The sequence below is a fragment of the Halichoerus grypus genome, chromosome 14 (genome assembly GCF_964656455.1).
Source record: "Halichoerus grypus chromosome 14, mHalGry1.hap1.1, whole genome shotgun sequence".
Lineage (NCBI taxonomy): Eukaryota > Metazoa > Chordata > Mammalia > Carnivora > Phocidae > Halichoerus > Halichoerus grypus.
The window spans coordinates 62,750,366-62,772,731 of record NC_135725.1 but is presented as its reverse complement, the minus strand read 5'-3'; the positions used below and the strand labels follow the sequence as shown (position 1 = coordinate 62,772,731).

At 37.9% G+C, this 22,366-nt stretch overlaps 1 protein-coding gene across 3 annotated transcripts in view; it reads right to left on the bottom strand.

The window, feature by feature from the left end:
* Window positions 1–1,508: 1,508 nt before the first annotated feature.
* Window positions 1,509–22,366, bottom strand: part of TGFBR1 (transforming growth factor beta receptor 1) — a 57,013-nt gene continuing 36,155 nt past the window's right edge. For 2 of the 3 annotated variants that reach the window (XM_036074146.2, XM_036074147.2), the window contains exons 4-9: window positions 21,399–21,629; window positions 16,842–17,009; window positions 14,976–15,132; window positions 13,185–13,309; window positions 12,031–12,161; window positions 1,509–6,045 (exon numbers count right to left, since the gene is read on the bottom strand). In XM_036074146.2, the coding sequence (XP_035930039.1) occupies window positions 5,920–6,045; window positions 12,031–12,161; window positions 13,185–13,309; window positions 14,976–15,132; window positions 16,842–17,009; window positions 21,399–21,629 (938 nt within the window). In that variant the 3' untranslated portion in view covers window positions 1,509–5,919. Of the gene's footprint in view, window positions 6,046–12,030; window positions 12,162–13,184; window positions 13,310–14,785; window positions 14,870–14,975; window positions 15,133–16,841; window positions 17,010–21,398; window positions 21,630–22,366 lie in introns of those variants that run through there. The other variant, XM_078061512.1, reaches the window with a different exon arrangement.

Here is a 22,366-nt window from a genome sequence, read left to right as displayed (position 1 = left end):
AAAAAAATAAAAATGCCTAACACTACCAAATAGTTTCTTAATCACATCTCCCTTTAAACAAAGAAGCAGACCTCCCTGTACACCATCTACTACAACATTAAGATCCCAAGTGTTTTTGTGCTGCCTACCACAGTATGTGCACATTTTATTATTGGTCTACATCAATACTCCCCTTTACTTCCGATTTTTCTTACCTCTCTCAATGGATTCTTTCCCCTTAGAAATAATACTTAAGTGGCCAATCCCCCTTTATAATTCTGTTCTTTCTAACAGAAAATAGTTAAGTTTCTTACCTTTTCCATTTCTCTTTAGCTCTCATAAAAACTCCTTTATTTCCGTAATGATTTAATATCATTTGTTTCTTTCCCAATTCTTAAAAATTATGCATGGCTGAACCATGCATGACTGAGCCTTAGATTTTATAACATCAAGTTTTTCTACTCATATTTCAGAATAGCCCCATTGTTTTGTAAATCTTCAACTGTAAAACAAACAAAAAAAAGTGCAGAGTTGCAAGATATGTCCATGAGAGGGTGCCTGGGTGGCTCAGTTGGTTAAGCGACTGCCTTCGGCTCAGGTCATGATCCTGGAGTCCCAGGATCGAGTCCCGCATCGGGCTCCCTGCTCGGCAGGGAGTCTGCTTCTCCCTCTGACCCTCCTCCCTCTCATGCCCTCTGTCTCTCATTCTCTCTCTCTCAAATAAATAAATAAAATCTTTAAAAAAAAAAAGATATGTCCATGAGACCACATATGTAAAAACATTTTTTCTAAGTTAGAAGAGACCAGTATAAAGCTGGTTCTGCTGTTTCTCTGAATCTATGTTTTAAAAATAATTCCACTTTTTTCCATCTTTCAACAAAAGCTCTACATCCTAGTGATGTGTCTTCTTTATTATGGAGAAAGAAAAAAAAAAAATCCCTAAATCCAGTCTTTGAATTGAAGTGACAATCTGCAATTCAAGAGCAAGCCAATCCACAAAACCACTCCCAACTGTTTTGGGGGCCACATCTCCTCATTCACTATCTGCTGTTTTCTCATGAGCCAAGTTTCCACTCCCAGCATACTAACTGTTCAAATCTACTTAAAAAAAAAAAAAGCAGCCAAGCCTATTTCTACAAATTATGCCAATTCTCACAAATCCTTCAATTAGGAAAGATGAAAACACTCTAAATTTCCTTTGAAAATAACTGCAAAACTTTGAGAATCAAAGTAATAAGATCACTTTAACACAACCTTAGCAAATCTGCTGAGCAAGAGGCAACATAGTTCACAGGGAGGCAGGTCCCATCCTGCCCACTGTCAGATCAGCAACCCCTGCACACGTGGGAAGAAGCTACCACGCCCATGGAGGCACCTTGGGGCAGGTGGGCACTTCTCAACCACATTACGATGTAACTTGTACTGGGGAATAATCCAAAAATTCTAATATCTATCTACAGCAACTACATTTCATAACAGCATGGCTCGGTCCAATATACACACTTTATTTTAAATTATGCCACTAGCACTTGGGAAAAAAAGTCATTTATTTGCATTGCTTCCATTTTTCTACTGTAGTGTTAGGACTTGACATAAGCATCGCTCTTCTACTTCCTATTTACAACTCATTCAGAATATTACTACAAATACAATATACAACTTTTAAAAACTTATGGGGAACTGCAATTTTTGTTTTTCTTTCCTCTTTACAGTTTTCTCAAAATCATTCAACTTAAATGAAAATTTATATGGACATTTTCTGTACACATCTGAAAGGGCAGAGATCACACTGATAAAGCCAAAAGAATTTTGCACAAATACAATAAAATACAGAAAACAAAAACTATAGAAGATGTTATTAGGGGTACAAATATAAACAATACAGTACCATTTCAGTAATTTAGCAACATAACACTCATACTTCATAGAAATAAAACTGCAAACCTGGAGAATGCTCTGACAAATATTAAACATTATATATACAATGAGGTAAATGTACCTTGGTCTCTTGAGAGGTAATTTAAGTTTAAAGCAATTGACATTTTGAAGCATCTCCTTGACATATAAAGAAATATCAAACACCCCATTCCATTGGCACAATGTGAAAAAGGGATATCAAAACACGGTTCATGATATTCAATTCACAAATCTTGTTAAAAAATAAAAACAAATTCACTTAAGTTCTTTTTTTAAGCTTTAAGAAACAGGTTGAATGTTATTAAACACATTCTTTAAAGTCTACAATTACAAATAAGATTGCATAATGGTGTTGAAAAGTTTAAGTGTACTGACAATCCTCAGAATGTCTTAGAATTCCAGCATTCCTAGAGAGAGGGCCCATGGGTAGTCCAGCATTCCAAAACAGACACAAGGAGCTACAGATTACATGTGCAGACCTATTCTTTAGGATCTCAAAAATATCTGAACTGGCATTTCCTGCCATGCTATAACAGAACCATTATCTGGAATCTCCATCATTTGGAGCCAGAACACTGCCACAGTCAAGAAACAAAAAGAACCAGCTGACCTAACAATCACTCTTTCAGTGCAAGGATAAAAATAAACTCTTGATAGGACATGTCTAAGGGGATACTGATTTTGTTCTGCATTTTAATTAGCACTATGCCATCTTGTTTTATAAAATACTCTATACGGGACAGCTCTCGGATGTAGAGGAGGAACTGAAGGTAGCTCATGCATGAGCTGCAAAATGGCCAAGTGACCACTGAAATTTTGTAACAAGAACTGAAATGTGGAATTCTTGATGTTACTAACGATGTCACTGTGCACGGACTCAAGGCACTTCTTGAGCACTATCACTACAGCAGACTCACAGACTCCGCGCTTCGGACCTCGCCCTGTCCCCTCCAGGACCGGATGTGCCGCTGCTTCTGGCACAACTGCTGCTGCCGTGACTGCTACCTCGCTGCCTTCCCATTCCTTGGCCGCAGCTGAAGTCAAAACAAGGCAGCCAGCAGGGCCATCATCCACCCCATCTCCAAACCTGGAGAACCCTCCCGGCAACATCCAGTGACTCAAGGAAATGGAACCATGTCCCGTACTTCCGTCAACCATTTTACTCTAGATTTCCAAAGCAGCTATGCTGTCATAAGGCTGCTGAGGGGAGGTGGGCGGGGAAGGATGGTGGCAAGGCAATTCATCTCTGAGTCAGGGACCAGCAGGAAGGTAGGCTGAGAGAAACTTAAGCTAAAGTTAGGAAGGGCGGGCTAGGGATTCCTGCGCCCCACTGGGTCATACCTCCCTCATCCCCATTCCTCCGGGGTACTGACGAAATGGATGTGGACAAGTAATTGGTCTGAAGGTATATTTTAAACCAAGTTTAATTTTGGAAGGTGAGCATCTGAAGATAGGCAGTATAAGCAAAGGCTTGTGAATCTAAATGAGAAAATCAATACCTTAGTCAAACGTATCTGCGGTTATGGCCACAGTAATCATGATCTATTTCATTTTTAAGTGACTTTCATTTTCAATATTAACTAATCGGAGTTTATCAAACTGTCATTAGCCAGAAAAGGAATTTGCTGCAGTAATATGTAAACCGAATTTAGAACTAAACTCCAACTTTTAAAAAAATTCCCTGACTCACCAAAAGTACATTTTATCCACTTAGGCAAGAATAGTATAATTGCAACTCAATCTTTGATTTAATAAAGAATATCTTCAGTAAAAGTTGATTACCTTATATGAAAGTGAGAAATCATGTATCTCAATTTTAAATCAGACAAGAACTTTTGGTATGTTCTTAAAATTATATAAAAATAGTTTTAGCATTGGTCCCCTGGATTTCATAAAGCAGATCTGGTAGGCATAGAAATGGCCAAGAAAAAAAAAAAAGTACCTAATCAGAGAGCTAGAGATTATTAAACAGGAAATATAACGTAATTATAAAACAAAGCCCTCAACGTCTGTCATTCATTTGCGTTGACAAAATCATGGTAACTACAGAAAAAAACTCAAATTTGGAGTCAAAATATTAACCTCTAAGCACATTTTTCCCCATGATGTTTTTAACACATGAAACTGACACTAAATTCCTATGCATATGTCATTCATTCTAAAATTACTTTGGCTTTAAGACCAAATAGTCTTTCAAATTTATTCTATGTATAAGAGAAAAGACATGATCAGAATGCAGCTCAGTCAGCGTAAATGGCCACTATCTCTTACTGACCAAATACTATAAAGGTTATTCTGACCCTTTCATTTGGAAATTGATAGCACTATAAAGTCAATGTCTTGCCTCATTGCTATGATAGTTTTTCTCCCATCAGAATAAGATCACAGTGATAAAGAGAACTCTGAAAACCGTAAAAGCCCTAAAAGACTTTTAGCACTGGAAGTAAAAATCAGTTACTATAAGCCAGTTTCAACTTAGTGTGAAGACCATGACAAGTTTGCTTTAAACATAGAATTTGACTGAGAACATCTGTAAATGGAGAACCAATACTCAGAATGTTCTTTAGCTACCACTCTCCCAAATATCAAGGGTGTACTAAACTTATTACCTAACCATGTAAATTAAGCAGTTGCAGTATCTGCACACAGAAGGAAAGACTGATTTAGAAGCTGCCTTCTTCAAAGTGTAGTGAGACCTCAGAACCACGCTAACTCTAACCTTAGTTACAAAGACAGAAAGTCCACCGAACACTGACTCCTACATAACAACTGTGACTCTCCTGCACACCTGTCATCTACTCAAATGATTAACTACCTTTACCTTCCTAGAAAAAGGTCTATTATTCAACATTAACACACCCTAATTTTAAATGTAATTCATTTCTTAAAAAAATAACACTGTCTTTGATCAGATAAAGAAAAAAATGGCTTACAGAATGCCACACAACTTTTCACAAGCAGCTAGACAAATTTTCCCTTTAAGAAAAATTAGTCTGTATGCTACAAGTTTTAAATTATTAGAGTACTATAAGCATCTACAGTGCCACTTGATTTTTTTAAAGTATACTTAGACAACACAATTTAGATGCAAAAGCTTGATGTGAGAATATTAAAAAATGACCATGATAACATTTATCAATTAATGCCACTTCATTTCTTTAGTGGTTTAAGCACATTTTGGTAGGAGAAAGGCATTTTCAAAATGGAATACCAAATGACATACTACAAAAAACCTTCCAAAAAACAAAACAGAAAAGTCTGGGTTACCCAGATAAATAAATTTTTTGAATTAAAATACTACAGCTTTTAAGACACACAGACTGTAAGCATTAGAAAGACACAGAAGCGGCACTTACTGGTATAGTACAATCCCATTTTGAAGGCATGTAATGTTCTGAATATGTGAAAGAACAGTAATAGTATACAAAATACAATTGCATAAATTATGTTCCTCACTACTATATGAGGTCATTTTTAGACTCAAGATAAGAGTTTTTAAGTGTTAGTTTTAAGATCCTGAAAATTATAGAACAGTACATTCAAAGTCTGAATCAAGGAAACTCTTTAGTGGTTCAGAATCCTCTGAGAATGTACTAACCAGGAATAAATCACTTTCTTTAAAAATAAGAAATGTTTTGTATAACTCAACAATCCAGCTCCTTTACCCTTAAAGATGATCTTCAGCACAGCAGAGTTAACCTAAAGTTAAGACCAGCAATCATCTTTAAAAAAAAAACAAAAACAAAAAAACCAAGTTTTGTGTTAATAAAAAATAAAGGTAGACTACACAACATTTTGTAACTGTCCTGGGAAAGAAGTGTTCATAGTGCACAGAAAGGACCCACACGGCTGTTTCCTGGGTCCAAAGAAATCCTGGGGAGTTTCTCGATGACCTTATTACACTGTTGCAAAAGGAAGCAATATCCTTCTATTCCCTCTCAGTGAGGTAGAACAATTGACCTCCCAAATTAAAACCCAGGAGCAGATCTGAAGGAAAAGCAGAGTTCAGGCAAAGCTGCAGAACTACATTTTGATGCCTTCCTGTTGACTGAGTTGTGACAATGTTTTCTTAATACGCAAAGCCGTAAGCCTCGCTGCTCCGTTGGCATACCAACATTCTCTCATAATTTTAGCCATTACTCTCAAAGCCTGCAAAAAAATAGAAGAAAAATAATTAATGAGTGCCAATGAGTGCTTTCCATTCATCTGAATAAGATCTTTTTTCTGTACATCTTCTTTCCAAGTGACATATGTTCAATTGTTTTGTTATATTTCCGCATTATTTGTAATAGCAAATAAAGAGAAATGACTTCAATTCCCATCATTGGGGTACTGGTGTCAGCAGCTGGAAAGCAGATGGATGAGGGCCAACTTACTTAGCAGACCTGAAAAAGCTGAATCCTAAACCAGAGCTGTCAAGGCAAAAAAGGAACCTCACTCACATAGAAACTCCCCTAGAACCAAGGAATTAACTGCACTGAGTTCCTCTGATGTGAAGTTCAAGCTAAACACATGAGGATCGGCCAAAAGAGCTGGAACCCCAGATACCTGCCCCTCCCCGAGCTTCACACGGTTGGGTGACTGCCCTACTCTCACCCCAGCAAAAGATTAGAGGTTGTATCTGGGAGGGTAAAACAGAGATTTCCAACTTGGGGAACATGGGGGCAAAGTTCCATACTAACAACTCACTAAATGGTAAGACCATAGGTTTTCTCCCTAAAACACAGGCAGCAATTTGTAGATACTCCTCCAGGTAAGAGACTGAGTCTTCTCTGGGAAATGTGAGCCCAAGAGGAAAGACCTGAAGATACTGACATGTCAGTGGTTCCCAACAACTGATGGAAGCAACCCAGTTAGGTCACCCTAAAGGTCACAGTGGATAAGTGCTGTTCATATGCACAAAGCTTCCATCAGCTTCCAGTGTCCTGTTTCTAAACATGAAGAGAACAGGAGTTTATGTGCTATGTGCTATGGTGAGAGCTGTGAATTGTCTAAGACTGATGAATCACAGACCTGTACCCTTGAAACAAATAATACATTATATATAATTTAAAAAAAGAGACAGAGAATAGGGCTTTGATCAGACATCAGAGAAAGCAGTATGAATGCAGAAGCTGATACAAACAGACTAAAGTAACTTGGACAAAACAGTTGTACAGAGAAGAAAATATCAATAATTTATTATTAATATCCTCAAAGAGATAAAGAAAATACTCATATTCATCACTGACAGTTTTTTGCTTCTTGTTTGACTTTGGAAAAACGTGACAGAAGAATTGGAAAATAAACCTGATTAAAAAAAGATACAAGTTGATAAACCTTGCAGAAAGTTTAGAAAAAAATCAAGGATGAATAAGAGGGAAAAGATAAGAAAATGAGAAGGCCTCTTAAGGGGTCTAACATTCAAAACTAGAGTGGAAGAAAGAGAACAGAGGAAAACAGAAAGGAACAAATCAAAGAAATACTTCAGGGACATTTCCTAGAAATGAACATTGGTTTCCATATAAAAACGACCAAATGCCCAACACATACATATACTCAATTCTACAAAATTATAAATTTATGGAGAGCCTACCATTTACCAGAATCCATCCTAGGTACTGGGGATACAAAAGAGAACAGACAGACAAAATCCCTATCCTCATAAAGCTCATGTTCTAGGGAGCCAAAGCATATCGTTAATAAACAAGTGAAATACATGGACTGTCAGTGGTAAGTGCTAAGGAGAAACATCATTTAGGGAAGGAGATAAAATATGCCAGGGAAAGAAGGTGATATTTTAAAGGGATACATAATGTCTACTAATAAGGTAACATCTGAGCAGAGACTTAAAAGATGGTGGGAGTTGAATAAACCAAGAAACAGGAAGTCATGGGGTCCAGGAAGGAAGATTCACTGTAACAGAGGCAAAGGGAATCCCAGGACAAAAGGTGAGGGATATCCCAAGATGAAAGCTGCTCAGTTGGCCTAGGGAGCTACAAGTCCAGACTGGAAAAGATCAGAAGGTTCTGGAAGATACTTCTTAGTTATTCTATCAGTTTCATGTTCTTAATTTGTTTCAACTATTGAGAGGAGATTTATAAACCCCAGAAAAGTGAAAGACTGAATTAGTGTAAAGTGAAATAGAAAACTAACCAAATGGAGAAAAAACAAAAATGACAGCAATGGCATTAATTCAGCACGATGTGACAGTAACTGCAAATTGCATGTGTACTCTTGATGTTTTCTGTTAACTTTTCCTCATGTTTAAAAAGCCATCTGTTTAATAATGTGTTCTACTTATTTAATGAATACATGAATACTTCGAGTTTGCACTTTGCAATATCAAGATCAAATCTGTAAAACACAAAATCTAGCCCAATTTCATTTGTTAAACATGCAAATTCTCTGAGCACACTAAGACGTATTTTTATCTGGGCCTGGATACTTGATTTTGTTGGGAGGTAGCTAAGGAACTCTCTCAATGTCTTGACCACTGAGTCCTACATTATTATTATTTTTTAAAGATTTTATTTATTTATTTGACAGAGAGAGACACAGCGAGAGAGGGAACACAAGCAGGGGGAGTGGGAGAGGGAGAAGCAGGCCTCCCGCCGAGCAGGGAGCCCAATGCGGGGCTCGATCCCAGGACCCTGGGATCATGACCTGAGTGGAAAGCAGACGCTTAACGACTGAGCCACCCAGGCGCCCCGAGTCCTACATTATTTTGATATGTAAAATCAACTACTTAAGTCACTAGCTTTTTATTCCTCTTCAGCTATAAAACTTCACATCTGGAGAAAAATGCTCTGCCTTGCCAGTATTATAACAGCGACAGCTAACAATTACATATAGATTAAATAAAATTTGTCTTAGGAATTCTTTAAATTTACAAGTACAAAAACATTTCTAAAATTTTTGTAAGAGCTGGGGTTGAGAATCTCAGACACTGCTGGAAAGCATTTTCCCTACATTCCTGGTGAATGGTCACACAGGTAATCAGATGAGTAAGATGTCAAATCATCAGAACCATCCTCCCAGTCACCTTATCCAACTTCCTCCTTTTAAAAGGCATGTTAGGGTCTGGAAAACTGAAATGATTTGCCCAAAGTCAGACTCTGAAATGGTGGCCAGGCTGTTCTATAATCCAGGCTTCCTAATTTCCATCCAGATCCATCCGACTGTTCTGGGCTGCCCTGATCAAAAGGACACATTCATTTAAAATGCATGTGGGGGCACCTGGGTGGCTCAGTCATTAGGCGTCTACCTTCGGCTCAGGTCATGATCCCAGGGTCCTGAGATCGAGCCCCACATCGAACCCCACATCGGGCTCTCTGCTCAGCGGGAAGCCTGCTTCACCCTCTCCCACTCCCCCTGCTTGTGTTCCCTCTCTCTCTGTGTCTCTCTCTGTCAAATAAATAAATAAAATCTTTAAAAAAAAATAAAATGTAGGTGACCTCTATTTGCAGAGGACATGATACTATATATAGAAAACCCTAAAGACTCCACCAAAAAACTACTGGAACTGATAAATGAATTCAGTAAAGTCGCAGGCTACAAAATCAATGTACAGAAATCTGTTGCATTCCTATACACTAATAATGAAACAGCAAGAGTGAAATTAAGAAAACAATCCCATTTACAATTGTACCCAAAACAACAAAGTATCTAGGAATAAACTTAACCAAAGAGGTAAAAGACCTGTACTCTGGAAACTATAAAACACTGATGAAAGAAGTTCAAGACGATGAAAGAAATGGAAAGACATTCTATGCTCATGGGTTAGAAGAACAAATATTGTTAAAATGTCTACACTACCCAAAGCAATCTACACATTTAAAGCAATCCCTATCAAAATACCAGCAGCATTTTTCATAGAACTAAGACAATCCTAAAATTTGTACGGAACCACAAAAAGAACCAAAGCAACCTTAGAAAAACAAAACAACAAAACTGGAGGTCTCACAACTCCAGACTGTTATATTACAAAGCTGTAGTAATTAAAACAGTATAATACTGGCATAAAAATAGACACAGAAATCAATGGAATTGGACAGAAAACCCAGAAATGAACCCATGATTATACGGTCAATTAATCTTTGACAATGGAGGAATGCATATACAAAGGGAAAAAGTCTCTTCAACAAATGGTATTGGGAAACCTGGACAGCTACATGCAAAAGAGCAAAACCGGAACACTTTCTTACACCACACACAAAAATAAACTCAAAATGGATTAAAAACCTAAATGTGAGACCTGAAACCATAAAAATCCTTGAAAAGAGCCCAGGCAATAATTTCTCTGACATTGGCTGTAGCAACATTTTTCTAGATATGTCTCCCGAGGCAAGGGAAATAAAAGCAAAAATAAACTATTGGGACTACATCAAAATAAAAAGCTTCTGCATAGCAAAGTAAACAACAAAACTAAAAGCAACGTACTGAATGGGTGAAGATTATTTTTAAATTAATTTATTTATTTTAGAGAGAGAGAGAAAGAGAGAAGAGAGTGGGGCAAGGGGCAGAGGGAGGAGAGTCTTAAGCAGACTCTGCGCTGAGTGCAGAGCTCGACAGAGGGCTCAATCTCACCACCCTGAGATCATGACTGAGCTGAAACCAAGAGTCGGATGCTTAACTGAACTGCACGACCCAGGCACCCAGAGAAGATATTTTTAAATGACATCTCTGATAAAGGGTTAGTATCCAAAATATATAAAGAACTGATATAACTCAATACCCAAAAACCAAAGAATCCAATTAAAAAATGGGCAGAAGACATGAACAGATATTTCTTCAAAGAAGACATCCAGATGGCCTGCAGACACATGAAAAGATGCTCAACATCGTGCATCATCAGGGAAATGCAAATCAAAACTACAATGAGATATCACCTCACACCTGTCAGAATGGCTAAAATCAAAAACACAAGAAACAACAAGTATTGGCAAGGATGTGAAGAAAAAAAAACCTCCTTGCATTCTTGGTGGGAATGCAAACTGGTGCAGTCATTGTGGAAAACAGTATGGAGGTTCCTCAAAAAATTAAGAAGAGAACTACCCTATGAATCAGCAATCACACTACTGGGTATTTACCCTCCCAAATACAAAAACACTGAAAGGGTTACATGCACCCCTGTGTTCGTTGCAGCATTATTTTACAATAGCCAAACTATGGAAGCAACCGTGTCCACTGATAGATGAATAGATAAAGATGTGGTATATATACAATGGAATACTGGCCATAAAAAAAAAAAAAAGAAATCTTGCCATTGGCAACAACATGCATGGAGCTAGAGGGTAAAATGCTAAGTGAAGTCAGTCAGTCAGAGAAAGACAAATACCATATGATCTCACTCATATGTGGAATTTAAGAAACAAAACAAACGAGGGCGCCTGGGTGGCTCAGTTGGTTAAGCGACTGCCTTCGGCTCAGGTCATGATCCTGGAGTCCCTGGATCGAGTCCCGCATCGGGCTCCCTGCTCGGCAGGGAGTCTGCTTCTCCCTCTGACCCTCCCCCCTCTCATGTGCTCTCTCTCATTCTCTCTCTCTCAAATAAATAAATAAAATCTTTAAAAAAAAAAAGAAAAGAAACAAAACAAACGAGCAAAGAAAAAAAAGTTAACAGCGAGAGAGAGACACACATAAACCAAGAAACAGACTCATAACTACAGAGAACAAACTGATGATTACCAAAGGGGACATGCATGGGGGGGGATGGGTTAAATAGGTGATGGGGATTAGAGAGTGCACTTCTTAAAAAAAAAAAAAAAAAAGATGGTGAACTTACACCCATCCATACTGATAAGTGCATTAAATGTAAATGGAATGAACATTCCATGTAAAAGACAGATAAAATGAAAATGCAGGTGCCTTGGTTCATTGGTAGATTTAAATACTATTCTGAGACATTGATGGCCACTGCAAATGCTCCATGGCCCTTTTGATGTCCTTGAGATTGAACATGAAAACCAAATTACTCTGTTTTTCATTCACTGGTTTAACTGCCATGGGGAAAAAAAAAGAAAAAGAGGAAGAAGAAAAAAGAAAAGAAAAGAAAATTCCTGTGTCTATTTTCCTTAAAGAAAAGTAGCAAATTTCCACATACCAAGCAGAAGCAGTTTAGAAAATTATGTAGTATCCAAAATAAATACTCACTTCACAACTCTGCCATCTGTTTGGAATATTTGGCCTTAACTTCTGTTCACAAACAACTTTTCTCATTTCTTCAACTGATGGATCAGAAGGTACAAGATCATAATAAGGCAGCTGGTAATCTTCATGAATTCCTATATTGGTTAAAAAAAATATATATTTTTTGAAGAATTTACTCAGATAATGCCAGACCATTCTTTGTCCAGGAACACCCAAGAGTCCTATTTCAGGGTTCCATTGATTAATTAGTGAAGTGGAACAGGGCTTCTAGCTTGCTCTATCTCATCTACATCTGCATCAACAACCCATCTCTCTGAGTTGGTACTGGGTCCACACCTTGAAACTAAGTATCACTATGGGATCAGCAAAGGCTATCTTAATGATGGTTAACTATGAGCTGTAATGACCTGATTGATATTTTCCCAAAGAACCCTCATGTGCAAGAAATGAGAGTTTTTATTCTGTGAGTGCTCAGCCTTGGTACAGGGATATACACTCTACCACAGAGATGTAAATCCTACAGGCAAATCTGAGGTGCAAGTCCTTTACCTCTACTTGGATCTGTCCTCTTTGCTACCATACAGAGACACACTCTCCCTCTTACTGCCATATAAACCTGAGACCCTAGTCTCAACCAAGCCTGGGCCACCAAGGATGAGAAACTATTGCTCAAGTAAATATCCAAAGTGCTCAATCTAAAATTAACTTAAAATAAACTTAGTTTAAAAAGTAGTGTAATGGCAATGTAACTGTATTCTGTATATACAACTTCTAGCTAAGAAGTTAGACAAAATAACCACACATTTGGGGTCGGGGGGGGTGAGTTTGACCCAGGTACATGCTAGAAACAGCTTCCTGGGTGGCCTCTCAAGTAGTCTTCCATTCTAAATAACTATTCCAAGATAACAAGGGCTTGGTTTCTGATGCTTCCCAGGATTCAAATGGAAATAGAAAAAGAATACACTAAAATAAGCATGTCATGTCATTTCCCCTCACTGCAGGTTTTATCTCCTTTATTTTCTTTGGCACTCTCAGTGATCACCTGGTAAACATAATTTTAGACCGCTGATGTGTATAATTTCATTCAATTAAAAAAAAGGCTATCCCAGAACAGCTTTTGTTCATAATAAACTGTTGGGGGAGGGGGAGAAATTTACCACCAATGGAACATCGTCGAGCTATTTCCCAGAATACTAAGCCCATTGCATAGATGTCGGCACGTTTGAAGGATTCAAAGTGTTTCATATTTATGGAATCATCTAGAACTTCAGGGGCCATGTACCTAAAAAAGAAGTCAGCAATTTACTTTATGGAATGGTGGTCACTTTACTTTTGAACTGTTTCATATATTTTCTTTTTTTCCTGAGAATTTTTTTAAAAATCGGTATTAACTTTAAGACTTTTCTCCCCTTTCAGCATGGTTCTGCTACTTTTTAAAATGACTCATACTTCTTATAAAAATTTTCCCAAAGTTCATAAAGTACAAAGTGAAAAATCATTCCATTACTACCACCCAATGTTAACACTTTGATCAACATTCTTTCAGATACCACTATACATATATAGACATATATATCCAGTATTATATAACTGAGACCATACTAAACTCAAGAAAAATATTAAATATCCAAACTGATTTGAAAATTAATGATGTCAACTAAATGCCATGAAAAGCTGAAACAGCAATGTCATGCCATCTGCCTTATGATCTTAGCTTCTAATGAAAGACACATATGTAACAATCATGACTATTAAGAATGTCTTAACACACACCACCTACTTTGTCAAGTACTATGTGGGGACCATATATTTTAATCTAGAAGTCTTCTCACTAAAACAGGATGAAAGGATGAGGACATAATCCAGGGAACAAAATAATAGATAAAGAATGAATGCCAGTCCTCCTACTGATGCCACGTTGTAGGGTTCTGAAGTTTTAAAAACCCTACTAAAGTTATACATCAGGATTCATGAAGACCTGCAGCGACCACTGTCCTGGGAGCCTAAGTCAAGAGTTCCGAGAGCCCTTGCTGAATCCAGAAATCATAAATACCACTGAGACAGAATGAAGCTTGGCTCTATCCAAGGCCAAGGCAGTAATGTGGAGATATGCTGTGGCAACATGCTGTGATAATACACACAGAGTAAGGCCTTTTGGGTGAGAAAGGCTGAGGTTCGAATCTCAGCTCTTCAGGTTACCATGTGTATGAGGCTGACCCCGTGACCTGCCTTCCACGGGGCTGTTTCCTCATCTGTGAAATGAGGACAACGTCACCCACCTAGTCATGTTCTTTAGAAAACTTGTGGATTCAACAAACACAAGGCTGCTCTCAAGCAGCTTGCAGTCCAATGGAACATATACACAAATAAATGGAGAGTTATAATGTGCTAAGTGCCCTAATGGTCCAGGTTCAGCCTGCTATGAGAGCCCTTGGTAAGGGCACCTCAGTCCAGAAAGGGCTTCCTCTGAGAAAGGAAGGGTGAGTACAAGTCAGGGAAACAGCAGGGCAAAGTCTGCTCTAAGACACAGTACATGCAGAAATTCTAAGGAAGAAAGAAAGGTGTATTTCCAGGAACTAAAAATCAGAAAATAGTTGGGCTAGCTACAGTATAGCATTTGAAGAGAGCATTAACTGAGATTATATATATATATATGACACATTAAAATGACTGGCACATACTGGGCACCCCATAAGCATCCGCTACTACTGTTATTATAATTAATATAACGAATGATAGTATTTTCTGGAAGGGCCACCTTTCATCAGCAGGCATCTTTAAAAGTCAGGTAACCTTGGCTTCAGAGCAGGCAAGACCATGAGATCTTCTACCTGTGGGCAATCTAATAAAGTACAAGTTTGAGTTTCAGAAGATATGTACATAAAAATGAGAAGGAAATGAAAAAGAAGTTGATTTCAGAAGATATTAAACACTCTTCACAAGCATACCTTTTTGTTCCCACTCTGTGATTTGGAGCAATATCAATTGTATCTGTGGCTGAATCGTGTCTCACTGCCAGTCCTAAGTCTGCAATACAGCAAGTTCCATTCTTCTTTACCAAGATATTCTTGGATTTCAAATCTCTATGAGCAATGGCTGGCTTCCCTAAAGAAACCAAAAGTAAACGTGATTGCTTAAAAGGTGATACCAATCACAATTCTCCCCCTTAAGTTCAAAGCCTCTACTCCTATCCCAATGTCAAAGCATTTCAGCTCACATCACCCACAATACCTGGACAATTACTAAACAACCTCAAGTGAATCATTATACCAAAAGTTGCTGAAATTACATTTCTTCGAAGAAAATAGAGAAAATAAGATGCTCTAAAAAATGGTGCTCAAAAATTGTAAGTCTAACAACTCAAAGACTGGGGGTTAAAGATGTTTGTTTGTTGACATCTTATGAATTATTTATGGAACTCTTGTCACAGACTGATATTTCAGTCCAAGGACCAAGCATCTACACCACTTCCTTTACCTACCAACTATAATATACTCAGTATTAAATTTACAACCTTTAAATACTAACAGTGGAAACCCTGGAGCCCTCCTACACTGTTGGTAGGAATGTAAAATGGTGCAGCCACTTGGGAAAAAAGAGTCACAGTCTGGTAATGCCTCAAAACCGTTAGTTGCTGTATAATCCAGTAATTCCACTGTATAAGAGAACTGAAAACATATACCCACACACACACACACACACACACAAAGTGTACACCAATGTTCATAGAAGCATTATTCACAAAAGCCCAAAGTGGAAACAACCCAAGTGTCCATCAACTGATGGACAAATGTGGTATATCCAAACAATGGAATATTACTCAGCCATAAAAAAGAATGAAGTACTGATACATGCTATAACATGGATGAACCCTGAGAACATGCCAAGAGAAAGAAGCCAGCCACAAAAGATCACATATGACACAATTCCACTTATAGGAAATGTCCAGAATAAGCAAATATATAAAGGCAGAAAGTAGATTAGTGGTTGCCCAGGACTAAGGAGTTTGGGAGGAAATGGGGAGTGACTGCTATGGGCACAGTGTTTCTTCTTGGAGTGATGAAAATGTTCTAAAATGGACTGTGGTGATGCACAACTCTGTGAATACACTAAAAGCCACTGAACTGTACACTTAAAATGGGTGAATTGTATGATATGTGAATCATAACGCAATACAACTGTTATTATCAACAACAGTAACAATTACAAAGATGAGGGAGACTAAGATGTGAAAGAGCATGTGTATGGTAAAGTGGGGAGTGAGGGAGCCACCAGGTGGCAAGAGGATAATCACTAGAGGAGAGAGATATATTGGCATGTGACAATCCTACATGGCATAAAAATTATACCATAACAATTTCATAACTAAAATTTAGTATATAATTTTTCAACTACAAAATGGTCTCATGCAGTCTCCTTATCTCAGAGTCAAATATAATTATTAGATTGCCAGATAACATTAGGTGGCATGTTGATTTTTAAAAAGCATTTTTCACATTACATTTGATACTACACATAAAAACACACATTCTTTCAGACTTGAATTCTAAAGTCGAGATCCTCAAAAATCACAAGACTAGATGCTACTTTTAAGAACTCACATACATATCAGTTTTGTTACAATGACTAGAGAATCTCTAAACAAATTCCCATATTCCTAACTCCACCTGAGATTTTCAACAGAAAGATAAAATAATTTCATTAAAAACCGCATTTTAAACATCTTTATTTAGGCTGACTTCTTAAAAAATTTTCTAACGGACATTAGATTCATGGGAATTTAAAGCTTAAATAACATAAGTACTTTGAGTTACCTTGGGTACCAACAATCTCCATGTGGAGATGGGCAAGTCCACTTGCTGTGGACAAAGCAAGTTTTATCATTCCTTCCACAGTAACTGTATATCTGTTCAAATAATCAAAAAGGGATCCATGCTCATGATAATCTGACACCAACCAGAGCTGAGTCCATGTGCCATTATCTGTAGAGCAGAATAACAATGTTTCAGATGGGTTGTAGAACATCAATTTATCTACTCAAAAGTTACCACTTTTTACTCTCAATCCTGAATTCCACAACTGCAACATGACAGTACCTTAAGTTTGAATATTATTTCCTTCATATTTTCACTGCCTTACACTTTTACATACATATCTTTTAGATCCTCTGAGTAAGCCCCCTATTCTTGAGATAAGGCAAGGATAACTAATCCCATTTAAGAGATAAGGAATCACAGTTCAAAGATGGTGATTTCGAATCTACACAGATGGTGGCAGAGCTGGGACTCCTGAGTGGCTAGAAAAATGTCTGGTTCAGGTGGGGTGCTCAGTAGTTGTTTCTGGAAGGAGGAAGGGAAAGGGGAGTGGGTGGAAGATGAGAAGTATCCGGAGCCTCGTGTAGCCACAGTAGGAATGGAATAGTATAGGACAAAACTGAAAGTGAGCTTAAATGAAGAAATACAAGCTTTAATCACAGACTATACATTCAGTTCACAAAGAAGCCAGATAAGAGATTATTCCAAGGTTTCCAGCTTAGAAAAAAATATAAAAATAGTGGTATCATTAACAAATGGTAAAGCTGGAACAGAAACTAAAATGTCAGGAGGAAAAAAAGCTGGGGCTGAACCCAGTTTTACACAAGGTGATTCTGAACTTCGACAACTAGGAATATGTATTCCAAAAATTTGTTTGTAAACTAATACATGGCTTTGAAATGTGTTTTCCCATGGGAATCATGGTAAAAACTCTGGCTAGGCTTCTAGGTTAGGCTGGTCCACAAAAGCCTATTTAACCTAGGAGTAGCAAGAAAACCATACACTAGGAAGCAGCACAATTCAGTAAAAGATACACACTTGGAGTCATTCTGACCTGGGGGGAAACCCAGGGCCTAGTTATTATTGACTATGTGACCTCAGATAAGTTTCTTAACCAATGAGGCTCTGTTTCTTCTTTTACACAGCAAGAATACCTTACTTTTGCAAAACTGTTAAGAGTTAAAAAACAGGACAACTGATTAAGCATTTAATGGAATGCATGGCTCATAAGAATTTAAAATGGGCTGTCTCCTTCCCTATTGGTTGTAAAAACAAACAAAAAAAACCCCACCCCAATTAACATAAAACAGATTCTATAATTTTGAAAGTGGTACTTGAAGGAAAGCAACTCTGATTAGATGAGATTAAGAAAGGTATTTTCAGAAGATTCGGGAGGGGATTTCTGGGTACTTTCAAAACAATTTAGATACTCATGACACTAGTTCTTTACAAACTATATATATAAACAAAGCTTACTCTTCATAAACTTTATAAACTGATTCTATTCAAACTTGTACCTTTTCTTTTCCCTGATACAAATGCATCACTATTTTTACCTGCATGCTTAATCATGACTGAATTCTGAAAGGCTGACAAATTAAGAGGAACACAGGCAGATGGAAGAAAGGGAGATTTTCTGAGGTAATTAACAAGAGAAGCAGAAGAAGGATATTTAAGAGGCTGTGTAATATAAAGGGCTGTCTGAGGTGGAATTAACTAAATCAAGAGGATAAAGATAAAGGAGAAGGGAAATAGAGTGGATGGGCTAAAGTCCATTAACCCCTGACAAAGAAAGAAGAGAGTAGGGAAGATCCAAGAGGGTGAGCCAGTTCCCATGGTGACCACCAGATGACAGCACCAGCTTAGCTTGGCTGCTGCCTGAGCAAATGGGAAAAGAAAGTTCAGGGCACAAAGGCAAGGGCATTTTGCGCCAGGGTGTTTGCAACTTGGAATAGGCCTAAAACATGTTGGGCCTGGGTCAGGTTTGAGCCCCAAATGACAGATTTAAAAGCAACCACCACAGCTGAGTTTGAAACTATGCACGCGGCTAAGTCCTTCAAGGGAGCAATTACTGTTTGTAGACTTAGAGCCTTCATACAAATCAGTAAAAAGAGTTTTAGAAAGCAAACACAACTACTAAGAAATAAGAAATGAACACAGAAAATCTAGAGTCACAGAACATTGTTTGTAAGGTTGTTTTAAGAGTTAGAGGGGATGCTAAATGTGCCAAAGGCAGAAGAAAATGAAAACTAAGGACTTGGTCAAACTATGATCACTGCTTTTGTTTGTTTTGTTTTTACATTAAGTAATACTGAACTGGTAATAGCCACTGATAAATCACTGCCTACAGCCATCACATCCATCACTGCCCTAAGTCACAAAAAAGAGATAATCAAGGGGCGCCTGGGTGGCTCAGTCGGTTAAGCATCCAACCCTTCCTTTTTGGCTCAGGTCATGATCTCAGGGTTCTGAGATCAAGCCCCAGGTGGGGCTCTGCGTTCAGCGAGAAGTCTGCTTGAGATTCTTTCCCCTTTCCCCCCCGCTCCCCATCTGCTCCTCCCCCTGCTCGTGCTCTTTCTCTCTCTCTAAAATAAATAAATAAATAAATAAATAAAATCTTTAAAAAAAGACCTAGATAATCAAATATTAGATGGCTCTTAATGTGATATATATATATCAATATATAATATACAATAAACAGTATGTTGTATACAAGTATATAATACAAAATATACAGTATATAGGAAGGCATACAATATTTTCAGGAAACCAATCCAATTACTCAGATTTAGTCTCTAATCCTAACTACCAGTTTTTAAATACAAGGAGCAAGTTCAGAGATACTACAGAAATTCAATCAACACAATCCAAAATGTGGTAAGCCCTACAGGACAAATAATCCAGTTTCTTCAAGAAACTGCAAGAAGAGAAAAAAAAAATGAAGAGAAACAAAGCAATTTTAAGGGATTTAAGATAAATATCAACCAAATGCCATGTGTGGACTTCATATCCTAAAGTGAGTAACCAATTGTTTAAAAAAAAAAGAATATACAACTGCAGAAATGTGAAACTGACTGGATACTGATGACATTTTAAAAATTGACAACAGTAGTTTGGTCACGCTGCATTACGATTCCTTAATCTAAAGATACAAAAGAAAGGTGTTCATGGATAAAAAGATATATTATCATATCTTTGACTTCAAATAATTCAGACAGAGGCAGAGTAGGCGGAATCAGATCAAATATGATTGGCAATGAGCTAATCACTGTTGAAGCTGGGTGACAGGTGTTCTTTATACTCTACTCGCTCCACTTTTCTATATATTGGAAATTTTCTAGAAATAAACTCTTAAAAAAACCCCAATAAATGCATACTGAGAATAAATCTGAAAATACAGAAAAGCAAAAGGGAAACTCATTAAACAATATTCTGAAGAAATAAATATTGTTGAAGAAAATGGGAAGGGAGAGGAGGAAAAAGAGGACCATGGTTCTGGCCAATCTCAAAGAGAAAATGATAGCATTTTTTAAAAATAGGAAAGCTGGGAAATGCATCTGACTGTGGGCAGGGATGATGAGAGTTCTAACGCCGAGTCTCTGATGAAGCTACCAAAGCAGCAACTATGGGCACAACAGTAAGAGCCGAAGCCAGGACAGCAGATGAAGTCCAGTGGAGCCACTGCTCCCCATCAGCGCTCATTCGGACTCTCCACTGACTCTCCTGCAGCATCGGACTGAGCCAGGGCCCCAGGCACCTGTACCACAGGCAAGAAAGCGTCTAGACGGTTGGTTACCAATGGGCACGGTGGTCCTGGAGAAACTATTCTCTATTTAATGGAGTTGATTTAAAAATTTATTTATTTAAAAGATTACTTAGCCCCTGCCAACTTAAAACACAGAATACACTGAGAAGTTATTTTTACTCTTCCTATAAATAAGGTCATTAGTATCTATTAAAATGCCCTAATGGTCATTAGGTCAAAAGAAATTTAAAGGAAACAGATCTCTGGGCTCTAACTTATCTCAAAATTTTGAGCAACCAGAGTTTATAAAACTCTATTTTTTCTATGCTATGACTATACTCAACTTACTAACTGCCTAAAACCAAAATAACAAAAGCACATCCCTTTTAAATTTAAATATAACTCTTTTATCTTATAAAACAGAGATTTAGAAACACGTCAAGAACATCTTGAAGAAGTTCCTGTTTTTTAAGCGTCTGCGTCCGGCTCGGGTCGTGATCCCAGGGTCCTGGGATCGAGCCCCGCATCGGGCTCCCTGCTCAGTGGGGAGCCTGCTTCTCCCTCGCCCTCTCCCTCTGCCTGCCACTCCCCGTTTGTGCTCTCTCTCGCTGTCAAATAAATAAAAAATCTTTTAAAAAAAAAAAAAAGAAGTTCCTGTTTGTAAAGGTTTCTAATATATTCTTTTTGACTTAATGGGTCTAATCTGTATGACAAACATTTATTTCTCATCAAATCTGACAATGTTTAGTAACCGTATTTGTAGAAAGGCTCAAGTAGACATTATACTCAAAGGAGAAGCAGATGTTACTGACCTTTATTGTCTGCTGCTATAAATCCCAAGATGTTTTCATGACGTAACATTACAGTCTGATAAATCTCTGCCTCACGGAACCATGAGCGCTCTTCTCTAGAGGAGAATATTTTAACAGCAACTTCTTCTCCTCTCCACTTTCCTCGCCAAACTTCTCCAAATCGACCTTTGCCAATACTTTCTTGTAACACAATAGTTCTTGCAATTGTTCTCTGAACGAGCAGAGGTAAACCTAAAGATTAAAATAGGCATTAAAGAGTGACAGAATAACTCCAAAAGCTCTATCTTTAAAGAACTTAACAATCTCACTAAGGAGCAGCAGACTACATTTGCAAAAATAGTAATTCATAATAAAATGAAAATAGGATTATAAATATAATAAAAGAATCTAGAAACTCCTGCCTAGAGAGTCCAGGTAGGCTTTATAAAGTAAGTTGAATCTGACTGTCCTTTACAGAAGGGATAGCACCACAGGAGAAGAGGAAATAAGATTTTCAGGTAGGAGGACTATTAAAGCAAAGGTAGAAGAGGGAAATGAATGAATGTTTACAGAACCAGCTCAGTTAAACAGAAGGCAATGTGTGTGGTAAAGCAGCGGAAGAGAAGGGAAGCTGTCATCAGAGTATGAAGAGTACTGAATGCTGAGCTCAAGATGACCAATGAGAGGGGCGCCTGGGTGGCTCAGTCGGCTAAGTGTCTGCCTTCAGCTCAGGTCATGATCCCAGGGTCCTGGGATCTAGTCCTGCAGCGGGCTCCTTGCTCAGTGGGAAGCCTGCTTCTCCCTCTCCCTCTGCCTGCCACTCCCCCAGCTTGTGATCTCTCAACTCTCTCTGTCAAATAAATAAAATCCTTAAAAAAAAAAAAAAAGACCAATGAGAGCTGTGGATTAAACAGGAACTATTAAAAATTTCTGAAAAGGTTCATGAATGAGGAGAAGCAATTTAAAAATTGCTTTCAGAAGGATGAATC